This window comes from Ipomoea nil, unplaced genomic scaffold (assembly GCF_001879475.1).
Source record: "Ipomoea nil cultivar Tokyo-kokei standard unplaced genomic scaffold, Asagao_1.1 scaffold0222, whole genome shotgun sequence".
NCBI lineage: Eukaryota > Viridiplantae > Streptophyta > Magnoliopsida > Solanales > Convolvulaceae > Ipomoea > Ipomoea nil.
Window position 1 is genome coordinate 912,049 of NW_017616650.1, and position 15,590 is coordinate 927,638.

At 36.2% G+C, this 15,590-nt stretch overlaps 3 protein-coding genes across 9 annotated transcripts; 2 read left to right on the forward strand and 1 right to left on the reverse strand.

The window, feature by feature from the left end:
* Positions 1-1,546: 1,546 nt before the first annotated feature.
* On the forward strand, positions 1,547-3,878 carry LOC109193313 (iron-sulfur assembly protein IscA, chloroplastic). 2 transcript variants are annotated; one of them, XM_019344180.1, is made up of 3 exons: positions 1,547-1,769; positions 2,703-2,912; positions 3,579-3,878. In XM_019344180.1, the coding sequence occupies exons 1-3, from the start codon at positions 1,598-1,600 to the stop codon at positions 3,719-3,721; spliced, it is 525 nt and encodes a 174-aa protein (XP_019199725.1). In that variant the 5' UTR covers positions 1,547-1,597; the 3' UTR covers positions 3,722-3,878. The 2 variants fall into 2 exon arrangements, with proteins under 2 accessions (XP_019199725.1, XP_019199720.1); XM_019344175.1 differs by having other exon boundaries at positions 1,550-1,769; positions 2,694-2,912.
* Positions 3,879-4,567: 689 nt separating this feature from the next.
* On the forward strand, positions 4,568-6,567 carry LOC109193529 (protein SLOW GREEN 1, chloroplastic). The gene is made up of 4 exons (XM_019344372.1): positions 4,568-5,289; positions 5,444-5,590; positions 5,805-5,885; positions 6,118-6,567. Exons 1-4 carry the CDS (start codon positions 4,678-4,680, stop codon positions 6,307-6,309), a joined length of 1,032 nt encoding a protein of 343 aa, XP_019199917.1. The 5' UTR covers positions 4,568-4,677; the 3' UTR covers positions 6,310-6,567.
* A 1,154-nt stretch (positions 6,568-7,721) lies between these two features.
* LOC109193324 (UDP-galactose transporter 2-like) lies at positions 7,722-11,366 on the reverse strand. Of its 6 annotated transcripts, XM_019344217.1 has the most exons (7): positions 11,188-11,205; positions 10,676-10,735; positions 10,255-10,396; positions 9,792-9,976; positions 9,509-9,709; positions 9,045-9,206; positions 7,722-8,208 (listed from the first exon to the last, which is right to left on the reverse strand). In XM_019344217.1, exons 3-7 carry the CDS (start codon positions 10,385-10,387, stop codon positions 7,867-7,869), a joined length of 1,023 nt encoding a protein of 340 aa, XP_019199762.1. In that variant the 5' UTR covers positions 10,388-10,396; positions 10,676-10,735; positions 11,188-11,205; the 3' UTR covers positions 7,722-7,866. The 6 variants fall into 6 exon arrangements, with proteins under 6 accessions (XP_019199762.1, XP_019199739.1, XP_019199770.1 ...); XM_019344194.1 differs by lacking the exon at positions 10,676-10,735 and having other exon boundaries at positions 10,255-10,463; positions 11,188-11,366; XM_019344225.1 differs by lacking the exon at positions 10,676-10,735 and having other exon boundaries at positions 11,188-11,289.
* Between the last annotated feature and the right edge of the window lie 4,224 nt (positions 11,367-15,590).

Genomic DNA, 15,590 nt, shown 5'->3' on the forward strand with positions numbered 1-15,590 from the left:
TGTTATGAAATATTGTACCTTACATGTATGAATTTTGTACTGACAAGTTATCGATAAATTTATATCATTGATCACTGAAAAGTACGTTCACAACCCTTCAAATCTACCATTGATTGGCTGGAGAAGTGACCACTACTCCGGAGAAGCAAAAAACATGGTTGCTATATATGGAGAGGTGACCAAATCTTGTTGCTATTTTTGAAGAGGCTACCAGATTTGGTGACTAGAGAAGGCGATCAAATTGGTTGCCTTTCCAGCGTAGGAGAATATGACCAGTTGGTCTGCCTTATCCTTTGTCGGAGAAGGTGGCCAACTGACACCCTTATCTAGTGTAGGAGAAGGTGACCAGTTGGTCTGCCTTCTCCTCCGTCGAAGAAGGCTGTCAACTGACATCGACGACCATTTCGTCGTGTTTTTTTTTTTTTTTTTTTCAGAATTTTGTCAAAAATTCATCAAAAATAACTTGTTTATGCGTTTAATTACAATATTTGAATGTTTAAGGACATAATTAACTTTTTAAGTAAATTTTAAAGATTTATTTGATTATTTTTCATAATAATAATAATAATAATAATAATAATAATAATAATAATAATAATAATAATAACTATTACAGAGCAATTGCCAAGCACTAATTAAATAATAGAAAACAAAGAAACACACAAATTTGACATTAAGCTTGTAGATTTACTTTATCCCGTAAAATATGTTTGCACATAATAGTAGATAACTGACATATAATATAACCCCCTTTTAACATTTTACAGGGCATTTGGTTGGAGGGGGGGGGGGGGGTGGGGGGAATTATGTGGGAAAGGAATTGTAATTCCATGGGAGTTGAATTACTGGGAATAAAGTGGGAATTTAAATTCCAGTGTTTGGTTGACAGGAATAGAATTACTGGAAATTTCAATTCCAATGTTTGGTATACATGGGAATTGAAAGAGAATAAGTAGTATAAAGTCAAAAATGTCTATTATTGTTGTTAGACATTAATTTTAAGTTAAAAAAGGAAGGAGTAATGTTGACTCATCACTATCTTTTTTCTTAGGAATTAAAATACCAGGGGGGACATGAGATTTTAATTCCATGAAAATGGGGGAATTGCAATTCCCTCCAACCAAACTACGAAATTTAATGGCCTTTGGAATTAGGTGGGAATTAAGTGGGAAGGGAATTTAAAATCCCTCCAACCAAACGCCCTGTTAATCTTGTATTTTCTCAAAAATCATTTTTCAATATATGTATATATTCATGCACAAGGAGGAACACCAATCTCAATGCAATGGGTAGGGTCTTGTTTCATCAAGCTCTAGTGGACACTAATCACTCTACTGAACACTACACAAAATCTCATTCAACCTCAAATAATAGTGTGCTCAAATGGCATGTAGTGACTTTTTCTATGTGCGAGGTCATAAAATCTCTATATGATTCATTAAATTAAAAAAGTATATTTTAACAGATACTAAAATGTAATAGAGTCTTGTGGCATTAAAAAAAAATAAAAACTATTACGGAGCAATTAAAAACAAAAAAACAGAACTCAAGAAATAGCTCATTTCTTGGTGGAAGTCTCCCAGGTGTCTCCTGAACAATGGCCTTCTCTGCAGCATTCCGTTGCCCCTCTTCACCTTCTCTTTTCCGCTCGCCAAAGATCTCTGCAATTTCTAGCTCTCATCTGCCGCCATCTTCAATCTGTTTTAGGTCCTCTCCTTCAAGTATCAATCGCCAGAAATTCCCCTCTATTCCATTGGCTTCGGTCCAAGGTACTGTCTACATACATATGCACAAACACGGTTTTTCTGTCCTCCTGTTTTCCTCATTGCTGGACCCGTTTATATTTATAGTTTCGATTACTTTGTTCTTAATTTGTTCGTAGTTGCGAATTCTAGTTAGCTTTCGTTTCACACCTCAATACTACAGACTCTGTAGCTATATCTAAGAATTCTGATAAGATAAATTACAATTATATACATGGATTCAAACATCAAATGCTATAGGGTTATCAGAGTGCACGATTACCATTTCCATGATCCATCCAAGCTAAGAATTTCTAAACCCTAAAACTGAAATTAGAAGGGATTGCTTGCCAAAATGTTTTTTCTGATTTGATATCCTTTTGTGAACAATTGACTTGAAGGTGTTGATTCTAAACTTGCTGGAATTCTGGAATATGATAGCGTTAATATATAGTCAAGATGTACTTTGTATGTTTACATACTTAACTACAATGAATTGCTTTCACTGTATCCCAAATATAAGGGAAAATCTATGCTGAACCCTAGTTATCCACTTGTTTATGACTTTTCAAATGCATTTCACCTTAGGTTGCAAAGATCAATACCAAATCGATGATTAACATCTTTGGATAGTGAGCTAAGACAAGAGTGGCTGCTGAAAAACTCCACATAATTAAAACTAAATAAATAAATAATTATCTAGTCTAATATGGATGTACGGAGAATATAATATCAACACCACTTATCTCTTCCTCATGAGTCATGACTTTGTCTTTAACACTATGGGATCTTCAATTCCCCCCTCCTTAAAGGAGCACATCAGGTCTGCCATCTTCATCTTTTTAAATTATAAAATGATAACCTTCTAGTGGCTTGAGCCATAGCAAATGCAAGAGTACATTCTGTATTTTTTCTAAAATGTTAATATATTAATTTCTTACTGTGTTCTAGCACCACCAGCAGCTGGAGAAGTTGCTCCTGCGATTTCCTTGACAGACAATGCTCTGAAACACCTGAATAAGATGAGAGCTGATCGGAATGAAGATTTGTTTCTCAGGATTGGTGTCAAGCAAGGAGGATGCTCTGGTATGTCTTATACAATGGAGTTTGAGAGCAGAGAAAATGCTAGACCAGATGATTCTGTCATTGAGTACAATGGCTTTGTGATTGGTATGTCCTACTTGTTTACATGCTGTGTAGGGGAATTAGATACTTCATATCATTATGTTGTGAAGGTGATTCTACAAAACAATATTGCATTTCCTTTTTGTCTAATCACAGTAATATGAGTCTGATTCTTATACCTCATAATGTGACAATCTCTCTTATAAAGCACTAGTTGACTTATATATGTGCTATCGACATGTCTGGAACCATTTTTGTTTTTACTGAATACATGATGTATTCCCTTTATTATGATACAGTCCCAAGAGGCCAAGATGATGGTTTATGACTTAAGCTAAAATTAACAATTTTTTAAAAATAAATGAAATAATGTGTAGTCTGAATGGATTGCAAGGCCATGAATCCTATCGTCTTTTTGTTCCTTTTTAAGTGAGAGGGCAGGAAAAGAGTAGAATGTTTGAGTGATTTACGTATTGTGACATGCTGAAAATATCAACTTTTCATTTTGTGTTAGATGTTGTGTCATGTTATATCTTGTTTGTGTGATGATGTTATTCTTTTATATCACTGCTACCGTGCTACGAATGTTAATCATCAATCAGAGGCATCAGCCTTGCTGTACTTCTTAACAGTTAACTCTGTGATAGTGTGATATGTGTTGCATTAGGTAGGTTATTGATTATGTTACTTTTACCTTAAATGTTATTGCAGTTTGTGATCCAAAAAGCCTTCTCTTCCTCTTTGGGATGCAGCTGGACTACAGTGATGCACTCATAGGTGGAGGATTCTCTTTCAAGAATCCCAACGCCACACAAACCTGTGGATGTGGTAAATCATTTGCAGCGGAAATGTGATGACATGCACGCTGAATTAATATACTTACACTGGTAGTTCGGATTATAACAATAGATATTGTTTCTTGCAATTCGCACAATCCGGTAATGCAGTATATGAAAATGTGAAGACATTGTTTTTATTAATCAATATGCTACAGTATTTGGTAGTTTGTGGGATGCACGCATCTGATCTCGTAAAATATGAAAATAGATATTCACATGGTAGATGGAGTGTCAAGATTAAAAATTTAGCTTTTGAGTTTTGAGTATGGACAAGGGGAAATGGAAGAGTATTGGTAACTACAACAGTAAAATTTTATATAAGAGGTTACAACTTGATATCAGGTATTTTAGAGCGTGTTTGGTTTTGGATATAAGATGCCAATTTCTTAAAATTTGATGAAAATGTTATTTGCTCTTATTTGGTTCATGGAAATTACTACTTTATGATGGAAATACAATTCTTTACTTTTGACACTTTTGAGGAAAAAGTTTTCAAAAGCTCAACATTTGTATTTTGTTTTTTATTAAAAAAGTTTTCTTTGCTTACTTGGTAGGATAATGGAATTAATGTTCTTATAATGTTAGTTACTCGTTAATAGAAGACATGTTAAATGAGATATAAGTTCTATATTTTTATAGATAAAAATTTAATACACTATACATCTTCAAATTTTACACAAAAGTGTAATTAAATTTTTGAACTTTTGAAATGTACAATTAAACACTTTAATTTATTAAAAGCAGTTAAATAAGATTAAAAATGTATTTAATTGTACCTTTTAAAAATTTAAAAATTTAATTATACTTTTGTATAAAGTATTAGGGTTTATTTTATCATTTAAAAAATAAATAAAAATTATTGGTATCTCAATCATTGTCTAGTATCGAAGTTTCTCCTTCCCCATTTTCCAAAATTCTCTAAAACCCTTCTCTTTCTGCGGCTGTTTCTACTTGGATTTTCAAATTCAAGAATGGGTTCTTCGTCCATCACTAGATTGCCCCTCTATCTTCATTCAAACCTCAATCAAAATCGAAGTTTCTCCTTCCCCATTTTCCAAAATTCTCTAAAACCCTTCTCCCTCCTCAACCCTGTCCGCACCCCCAAAACCCTTCGCTACTCAGCAATACCCACATCAAAATCAAAATCTGCACTAAATTTAACTCCAGAGAAGAGGATTTCCAAGTTTATCAGTGAGAAATTAGTGATTTTGGCTCTTGGGTCATTCGTTTTTTTGGGGGGTTTAAGGGTTTGGGCAGCGGTGGCGCAGCCGGTTCAAGAAAGTAGTGGGGTTGAGGCGGAGGCCCAGAGTGGTGGAAGTGAGGAGATGATATATGTGAAGCTGCTGGAGAAGAACCCCAGAGATGTGGAGGCTCTGAAGATGATTGTTAATGTGATGATGAAGAAAGGGAAGACGAAGGAGGCTGTTAAGTATGTGGAGAGGTTGATTGAGGTTCAACCTAGAGAAGTTGAGTGGAGACTGTTGCAGGCTTTTTGCTATGAGATAATGGGGCAATTAACCAAGGCTAAGAGATTGTTTAAGCAAATATTGAAGCAAGAACCTCTATTGCTTAGAGCATTGCACGTATGTTTCGTTGATCCACCCTCTATCTTTTTTGTTTTAAATGCTGTATTTGTATGATCATGAGTTGTTGTGGATCTAATAGATGGCTGTTTAAAAAATGAAAAGAATCTGGTCTTCAGTGTTTTGCTCTTATTTTTTTTATTATATTTTACAGGGTCTAGCAATGGTTATGCACAAGAACCTTGAAGGTCCTGCTGTATTTGAGATGCTGAATGGTGCTCTAGAAGTTGCTCATCGAGAAAAAAAGGTTAATAAGGAGAGGAATATAAAGATATTGATTGCACAGATGCATCTTGTAAAGGTAATAATAGATCATGATTGTAAAATATTTTATTAAGAAAAGAATGTTCATTGCATGCAGATCAATCAATAGGCGGCTAATAGTTTAGTTCTGTCAAGAACGAAACTGATTGAGATGGAGTGATGGGTAAAAAAGAAAACTAGCTAGCAAATGAAGATGAGTGTGAAGATTTTTTATTTAACTTTTATGTTTTGATCATTATTCGTGTTTATAGGGAGAGTTAGAGGAGGCTTTGGAGAAGTTTCAAATTCTTGTTCAAGAGAACCCAAGAGATTTTCGCCCTTATTTGTGCCAGGTAAACTGCTGTTATGATTTTCTAAATTTGCTTAATGCTCATACTCTCCCCATTTCAAGTTGAGGAAGGAACTAGGATATGCTTATTATACAATCATACATATAAAGTGAAACATGAGAGTACATTAGATTCAAAGTGAAAGTTGAGTTTTTGATAATGAAAAAAACAATAGAAGATAATGAAAGTCAGGCAGGCGAAGAGAATATTATCGATCTCCAAACTTTTGTGTCAGGGAATTGTATACAGTCTCCTTGACAAAAAGAAGGAAGCTGAAGAGCAGTTTGAGATATACTGCAATCTCGTACCCGAAGAGTTTCCTGGGAGAGGGTTCCTTGATGATGTAATGTTGGCTGCAAAAACTGAATCTAAGGAACAGCTCGAGAAAGAATTCAAGGCTGAATATTCATATTCATATAAAAGTTGAAGCTTCCTTCCTAATAACTACAACTTTGTTTTCTACATGGATCAGCACGGAGCTCTGAACTCAGATCAGAGGCTATGCATATTGCATATTGCATAGTGTAGTGTGGCTCACAAAACATCCTAAAAACGCCCACCACAACCACATCTAAGCTAAGCTAGGCTAGGCCTAGGCCTGCACATACTTCGTTCTAGTTTGGCCAAATATTTATGAAGACGTTGATGTAATCATCAAATCAATGCAGTGTTGGTTGTACTGATTGATTAGTCAAAAACAGACCAAAATTTGATCGTATGACTATTGGGTTGTTAATATCAATCTGGAACAAATTGCACTTTTGGTCCTGTGAGTATTAAGGTACTGACAATTTGAGTACGTGACTTTCAAAACTCCCAATTTAGACCTTTAACTATGCAAAAATTGGCAGATTTGGTCCTCCGGGCCCAATTGCCGGCCAATTTTGGCCGGAAAAACATAAATTGGTTCGAATTTATTTGTGTTGAGGGCAAAATCGTCATTTCACTCCCTTCTTCTTCATTCTCCCTTTCTTCTTCGTTCTTCTTCTTCTTTCTTTCTTCTTCTTTGCTGCTTTTGTCGTGATTCTACTTTAACATTCTTCTTCGAATTTATTTCTGCTTTTGTCGTGATTCTACTTTAACATTCTTCTTCTTCTTCTTCGAATTTATTTCTGCTTTTGTCGTAAATTCACATTCTTCATTTCACCTTCTGTCGTGATTCTACTTTAACAATTTTTAGAAATTCAAAATAAATTATTAATGATAACAAAAGCTACAAGTAATAGATTAAAGAAGCAGCAAAGAAGAAGAAAGAAAGAAGAAGAAGAACGAAGAAGAAAAAGAAGAACGAAGAAGAAAGGGAGAATGAAGAAGAAGGGAGTGGAATGATTTTGCCCTCAACACAAATAAATTCGAACCAATTTATGTTTTTCCGGCCAAAATTGGCCGGCAATTTGGCCCGGAGGACCAAATCTGCCAATTTTTGCATAGTTAAAGGTCTAAATTGGGAGTTTTGAAAGTCACGTACTCAAATTGTCAGTACCCTAATACTCACAGGACCAAAAGTGCAATTTGTTCTATCAATCTGTAACTTTCAAAACTGTCAATTTAGTATCTTGACTATTTAAATTTTATCAATTTTGGTCACTCCGGTCAAATTGCCGATTAAATGTCACCGAAAAAAGTTTTGTTTAATCATAAGGACTATTTGGTAGAGTTTTAGTTATAGATCCGTTTGGTGAAATCTGAGCAACTTAAAATAATAACTTACTTTGAAACGTTTCTTCAACTATTTAACTTTTTACCAAACACCTTAATTTTAATTATTTAGTTTATTAACTACTAGCTTTTCAATTTTCAAACAGAGCTGGCCATACATCCCTTTTCACCAAAAAAATACCATTATTATTATTATTATCAAGTATTGTAATAACAAAAATACTCTCAATATGGGATTATAAAATAAAATAAAACAGTAACAGGACAATAACACTACATTACATGATATGCATGCTTAATTTCTTTCCTTTCTTCTTCTTCATCCTTAAACTTTTTCATCAACCTCTGTCGATCCTAACAACTCCTTTTCTTCAACTTCAGCTTCAGCTCTAAGTTCATTGCGAGCTACTGCTTGAACCCGCTCTTTTCCTCCAGCTTTAGATGACGCATTACCATACCAAACCATGCCTACTATCGCGATACCCATTCCCAATACAACTTGTATATTCATACCCTCTTTCCCGAAGAACAAGAATCCTAAAGTCAACACAAGAATGGTCTTCATGTGTCCAAGCACTTGAAATGAAACTGCAGTAAATCTGCCAATGCAGATGAATTGGCTGAGATTCGTCCCAATTGCTATTGTACATGAAAGGACGATCAACGACTGCATACAAGTAAATCAATCATTATAGCATATTAATTCTTGTATCTCTAATCTATAAAAAAAAAAAAATCAGAACTGCTAAGAGTCCCGCATTGAAAATATAAGAGAGAACATATGGGTTTATAATGCCATGCATTAGACTAGCTAATTAATTGGATTCGATCTTTTAGTGTGGTTTGACTTCAAACATAAAAAATGCTACCTAGAAGCAGTGGTAAATATTCTAGCATGTATCACACAAGTAGTTAGTTGATTGGAATGATTCGAAAGGGACTTAATTAGCTCTGATAGGAAGAAGCAGTATATGCTATAAACGAAGAAATCTCACTCCTAGCAAGTAAACCCATCCACCTCTTCTTTAATCAGTCATGAGAATTTGAAAAGATTCATGAGGGATTTCTTTCTGTGAGGATAGTCACAAGAGATTCACAAGGATGGATGGATTCAGGTAGGCTAAAACTGACTGAGAAGATAGGTCTTAATGAGATCTATATTGACACTAACATTTCCTGATATCTCAAGAAAGGTCAGTATTTACTGGCTAGAAAACTACAAGCAGTTCACAATTTGCAGTAACATAATGCATAGAATAACTCGTTTGAGTCTAACAACACTGCTGACAAGTATAAGAATCTCCTAAATATTCATTCTTATGATTCTTCTGATCTCTCTGCCATAAAGTGGCCTATTAATGAAAATTAAAAAGGAAAAAGGATGTGTTATAACGTGAATGCTCTTGTGTGGATAGACTATGTCAAAGTATGATATATATCATGCATTGAAGAAAAGAAGTTTTAGCAGATGAAGAAACATCCAGTGGGAATTGTTGTACTTACCACTGCGCTTAGAGTATAGTGATAGGCACCTACACTCTTATCAGTCAACCATTTATCTGTGATCGGGCCCACCAACAGCAGAGATGCAGCCTGTAGTGGTGCAGTATGCCCCAATAAATTGAAAGATCCTAGTGAGTACTTCCGTTGAAGAAAGTGTACATACTGCAATCCAAAAAGCAGACACAGGAAGATGATAGAGTTAGAAGATGATCAAGAGAAGAGGGAGAGTAAGACTGAATCCTTCATCAACTTATTCATATGACACTTGGTATAAAATTGATCATCTCCCCAGGATTCAAAGGAAAAACACGAGAGAGAGAGAATGGACAATCATACAATATGTTAATCAAGACCTAAATTAGCATGCCTTTGAGAAAAAGGCCCAAAAATTTCAAAAATAGTGATTTTAGTTGCAATCAACATAACCTGTTCAAAACATAGATATCCAGTAATCTATGACTTACATACTGCTGCAAAGCAGTGCTCCAAACCGCAATGAAGGCAGCAATAAATCCCTTTGCATTGACACTCACATCAGTAACTGTACAGATAGCAACACCCAGGAGAACCAACAAAATGCTTAGCTTGGTGTCTCTCGAGTATCGCACACTATCCAGCACAACTTCCAATAAACATGAGACAGGTATCATACTCAACTTTGCAATCTGTGAGAGGAGGAACCAATATTTACTTACAGTCACTTGGATGACATAAAGAAAATAATATCTGGTGGGTGTTCAAACTGACCTGATAGAATCCCACAGAGTTCCACATCAAACTCACATTCATTCCAACAATTGAGAAGTTTGCAAATAAAACAAATTTAATGCGCTCAGACCATGGAAGATTGGAATCCTGTATGTATCCAAGCCTCTTAAGAATAAGAGTCATCAGTGTAGTGGTGGCAAAATGTAGACCAGTCAAGGTTGTAGCTGCAAAATACAACAGAGGTCAAACTATCTACTCAAACCAACAAGAATTGATATCAATTTATTTATTTACTCCAAAGATTTACCAATAAATACTCATTCACTATCATGTATTTCAAAACATGAACCTGTTAATGTTGTTGACTAAGACAAATTATTGTTTGTCCTTTGTTTATATACTAATGAACAATTGATTTACATCTTATTACAGAACACTTTCATTCATGGGTAAGAATTTGTGTTAGAAATTAAATTGGGAATAAACGATGAAGATAACGCACCGAAGCTGAAGCCAAAATTAGCCATTAGGGCCTTATTAACAATAATAATTCCAACAGAAGTAACAATATTAAACGTCCATGCGGCTGTATCAATAATCGCCTTCTTCTCATCCTTGACGACAGCGGAAGACATTTTTCTTTACTACAAATATCAAAAATCTCTAAAATTCAGTCTTCACAAAAGCTAATCCCATCTCTCAGGACCTGTGCTGTTTAAAACATTTAAAGAAATCCATAACATGAAAATAAGGGCAATATGGAATAGGTTTTGTTATTAGAAGTGAAAACAACAAGAAAGGAACTAGTTTACAGCGCAGATCTAAATTCAGCCATACAACTCAATATGATGTATTGCACATTTCACATTGGCCTGCTTAGCATTCACAGCTAGACAGGATGTGGGAATTCAAGTTCCATTTACCTCCTTTTCATTCAGGCAGATGCTCACATGTGAACACAAAGATTTTCAATGCCAGGCAAACTATTATGCAAACTACAAGTCAACTCCCACCCCAAAACAAAACAAAGACAGAACTATTATTATGTCTACACTATACCAACGCAGAGATAAGCACTACTGAAACAAAACGGGCGAGATCAAAAACATTGTTCATTGAATTCGGAGCTCAGCCTAGTTTGGTTGACTTTAATTTCCTGCCGGCCATATAACTGAAAAGTAGTGTTTACAAAACTAACTGCTGTAGAAATTAACTAAAATTTCTTTAAGAAGCTAAACAAACAAAGAAACGAGTATGAAGATGGAATAAATTTGGGAATTTGCTCATCGGGTTCTTGAAAGGATTCCAAATCCTCCTCATTCACATACTAGAACTAGTGGTAAAAAAAAATTAAATCAAATTCAGTCCAAAAACAGCACGATTGGAAATCCATAAAGAAAAAAATCTGAAGGGAGGGAAATGGAAAAGAAATTACCTCCAGTTAGTTACCGATTAGGAGCCAATGCGGAGAGGTGTTGAATTCATGAGCTCTTATATATACATATACATACAGGCTAAATTAATTAATACGTATAGTATAGAGTAGAATGTATGTATGTATATACAAACGTAAACGTATATGGAAAGGGAAAGAGAGACGAAAAGAGTGACAAATGTAGTACGAGTAATAAACAAGGAAAGGGTTCCGTTTGGGGTTTTGTTTGCCCCATTAAGACACAGACTCAGACGTAGACTCAACCAAACTTTCAATTTCCGTAATCTTTTCATTTTTATTTTTTTATTTTTTACTTTGGCCCTTTATCTGTGCTTTACTTCATAATCCATGTGGACAGTGGACCAATTTAATATCTCAATAATAAATTTTATTTATTCTATATACACGCACAATTAAAATTTATTATTGAGATATTAAGAGTAAATACCCAAAATGGTCCATCGACTATAGTTAAATTCACAAATTGGTCATCGAGTTTCAATTTCAACCAATTAAGTTCTTAACTTTGTAATTTTGACACGATTTGGTCCTCCATCTATTTGACTGTTTGTTGACCGTGATCGACGATCTCCAGAAGAACCTTCAGCTCTCGTCGGAGCACGTGGAGGCCTCCAGGATGACGTTGCACTGGTTCGGAAACATGTCGTCTTCTTCGCTCTGGTACGAACTCAACTACATTGAATCCAAAGGGAGGATGAAGAAAGGCGGTCGAATTTGGTAGATTGCTTTCCGCAGTGGATTCAAAATGTAACAGTGCGGTCTGGAAATACAACTAGAACCTTAAAAAATCGACGATAGACCATGAAATTACATATATATCCTCAAAAATCAATGTCAACAAACAGTCAAATAGACAGAGGACCAAATTGTGTTAAAATTACAGAGTTAAGGACTTAATTGGTTGAAATTGAAAGTCGATGACCAATTTGTGAATTTAGCTATAGTCGAGGGACCATTTTGAATATTTACTCAGATATTAAATACTCAATCTGTGAAAATTACAAAAAAGATTAGAAATATCATCATCAATTAAATACGTGTCCAAAAATACAACATGACTAGTTTTTTATAACAATATTAAGCGACAACTATTATCAATTACGTGTTTATATTATATTCTTCTTTCCTGAAATAGCTAAACATATTTATAAACAAGAGGGGAAAATAAATCTAAATTGCAAGTAGATGAATATAGCAAAAAAAGAAGCGTATATTAAGTTGATTTCTAAAATTAGTAAATTTTTGTTATAAATAGTTAGAATTGAACATGGAATTGACGGAGTGAAATTAATGAGAAGGATAGTTTGTATGTTAAAACTTAAAAAGTGCGAGGAATGTAGGAATTGAATGTGATGGTCCACAAAGAAAAGGACATTATAACAGTGGTGGATTTTATACAACCTTTTCGGTAAAAATTCACTAAGTAAAGTCCGCAGGAGACTTTGGTGACTACTCACAACTGATGAATTGAATACATGCTAAAATGGAGGCTGAACTAATATTGGGCTGTGCGATACACTGCACGTGCCGCGCTATATCCGTTACTATAATAAAAACAAGATCTTTTTAGAAAAAAAATATTTTTATTTTTCCGTCAAGACTATGTAGTTTTGATGAATTTGTAAATTTATTACTGCAAACAGGATTAACATATATGAGTGTATTTATTGTGTTCACATTTACTGCAAAAATAAAGCATGTTTGCAAATTCCAATAACCACATATTTTAAATTGCAAATAACTTTTACAATCTCAAAAACTAACATTAATTGATTGGAGATGAATTTAAAATTCAAAATTAGTATTTATACCCACCTCTACACCTATTTCAACATTATAAATAAGATTATACCACAACCAATACTACAAAATTTGTTCCTGGTACAAAAAGTTATGGATTGGGTTCCTTCAAACTGGTTTTTTTTTGGGCAGAGCTCTCTGTTGGGCATTGGTCGAGTTCAACCACTGCTCGATTTGAGATGTGGCGTTGTGGTTTACCATAGAGGGATGTGGTTAAATGGTTAATATCCACATACTTATCATCAAATAATGATTTTAAGTAGGATATGACAACCAGATAACTAAAGAACTCTATGGTTAAGTGTGCTGAGATCCATCACCAAGCTTTTTGCGATGTTCTATAAATAAGATGAGCATTTTCCAATTTGTAACTCTTACGCTATGAGTTGGTTGGTGCATTACCTCGTAGCCGTCTTGTAAGCTCGATCAACGAGTGATGTATTTTTTGTTTGTGCTAGTAGTGGGAAAATTCGGATAGTGACTAGTTGTCTTGTAACCCAACCGATTAATGATGTAATTTTATTTTGATTGTTTGTAATGTAAACTTTGTAAATTCGTTCCTTTGTAATGAGTGATCGGGATGCTCGAAGATCAAAGAATTTGATTCAAGGTTTATCACTAGATCGATGTAAAATTGATCACTAGATAGATGTAAAATTGATCACTAGATCAATGTAAAACCGATCACTAGATCGAGAACGATCTCTCGATCAAAAAGAAAGATCCCTAGATCAACATGTAGCTGACCACCCGGTGAATACAGTCCCCTAGGTCACCAGACCCTCGACCTAGAGGGTTGAGAGAATATATGAGAATCCTTAAAGAATCTTTAGATCGGTAAGTATAGATTGCCCGATCTTGAGCTAATAATACATCAGACTGTGGTCACATGACCTCTTATCCTAAGATCGGCAAAACTGTAATGATACGGAACGTAAACGGGCCTCGAGCTTAAGGGGTTAGCAAATTAAATGACTCGTGTAATGAAAACAAAAACGAAGACGAAAATGACTAAAAGCACATGACATTAAAGCATAAAATAAACTGAAAGCCCGAAGGGCTAAGCTAAAATGTTCGGCACAGTTGGCTCCCAGAGTCCATACTCCAAAAGATATCAACCTGACCCAAGCGGGGTCGGGTACCCAAACAATCGAACTTTACTCACGTGGAGAAGTCATCTCTTTCTCTACCTCTAGCTGTTCCGGGGCGAGTTCTGCTAGGGTCAGCGCCGTGTACGGGACAAGCCCAAGATCGACCACTTCTTCAGGCAGGACTCCGAGAAGGGACACTAGGTCGTCGTCATTGAGCGCCTCGGATAGGGATTCCTTCACGTCGGCCAGTATCCTACGTTTGCCGCACGTGAAAGCCCATTTGTCATACGTCCACACCAGGTCGTCCCCGACCTCGGTCTTGAGCAGCGACCAGAAGAACGGTTCCGCGGTAGCCCGGGTTCTGAAGACTTGAGCGGCTAGTTGATCGGGGTGAGTTGCGGCTTCCTCTAGGAAAGATAGGGAAACTTTGTAGTTCGAGACGGCTATGCTGATTTTGCCCTAGACCTTCTTCTCAAGCTCATGGATCTTGGCATCTCAACGAGTTATGACCTCTTTGGCGACTTCCACATCCTTCTCCTAAAGCCGCTCGCCAGCCTTAACCCGACAAAAAAGGTCGGCTAAGGTGCAACCCAGCTGCAAAAATGTGGCGAGTGGTCAAGGAATTGAAGACAAGATTTTGTTAATGAATACTGTAGAGAATATTAACCTGGATGAGCTTATGGGATCGCCGTTCACCGACCTAGTTGGTCGTGAGTTAGATGTGCTCTCGGACTTGGACAGGAAGGCTTTGATCTTGACAAGAAGGGTAGTCGACCAATCTCCCCCGCACAGAAGAGTATTGATTATTGGTGTGTGGTCAGGGGATTCGGCTCGTCTCTGCTTCTTGGTCGGGGCCACCTCTTCGACCCCTAGGGCCTTATCTTTCCCCCTCTTAGAGTAAGCTTGGGTGATTTGTAGATCGGAACCTGAGCTAGTTGGCATGACTGTTGTGAGGGGCATCCTAGAGGGTATAGAAGGGGCAATCTCGGATGTGCTGGCCTTGTTACCACCAAAAGTGATCTTCAGGCGAGGAACTTGAGGGGTGGTGCTGGTTTCTAACCCTTTGTCTAAGCCCATCTCTGCAAAATCAAATAAAACAATCAAGGTCGCTAACAACATCTTAACCCGACCTAAAAACTTAAGAAATTTTAAATAATAATGTTAGATAATAGTAAGATGGCCTATGGTGCTCGGCCCAGCTGAAGGCGACGGAACTGCGATCGTGATAGTTCTGGACTACAGAGTGTATTTCGTGTCCAGTCAGCTCTTGCAGGTTGGCCGCGACGTACTCCTCTAAAGATCAGAAAACCCGATAGTCATAGAATTCTGAGGAGATGGCCGTGACGTGATTAGTCAAGGCACGCGTCTTAGCCAAGAAAACATGCTTATGAAAATGGGATGAGCATATGTCGGGGACCGGGAGGCACACAAATACTTGATAGAAAATATTCAAAATTTCCAACCTTTGTTGTTATTCGGGATATGGGTGAT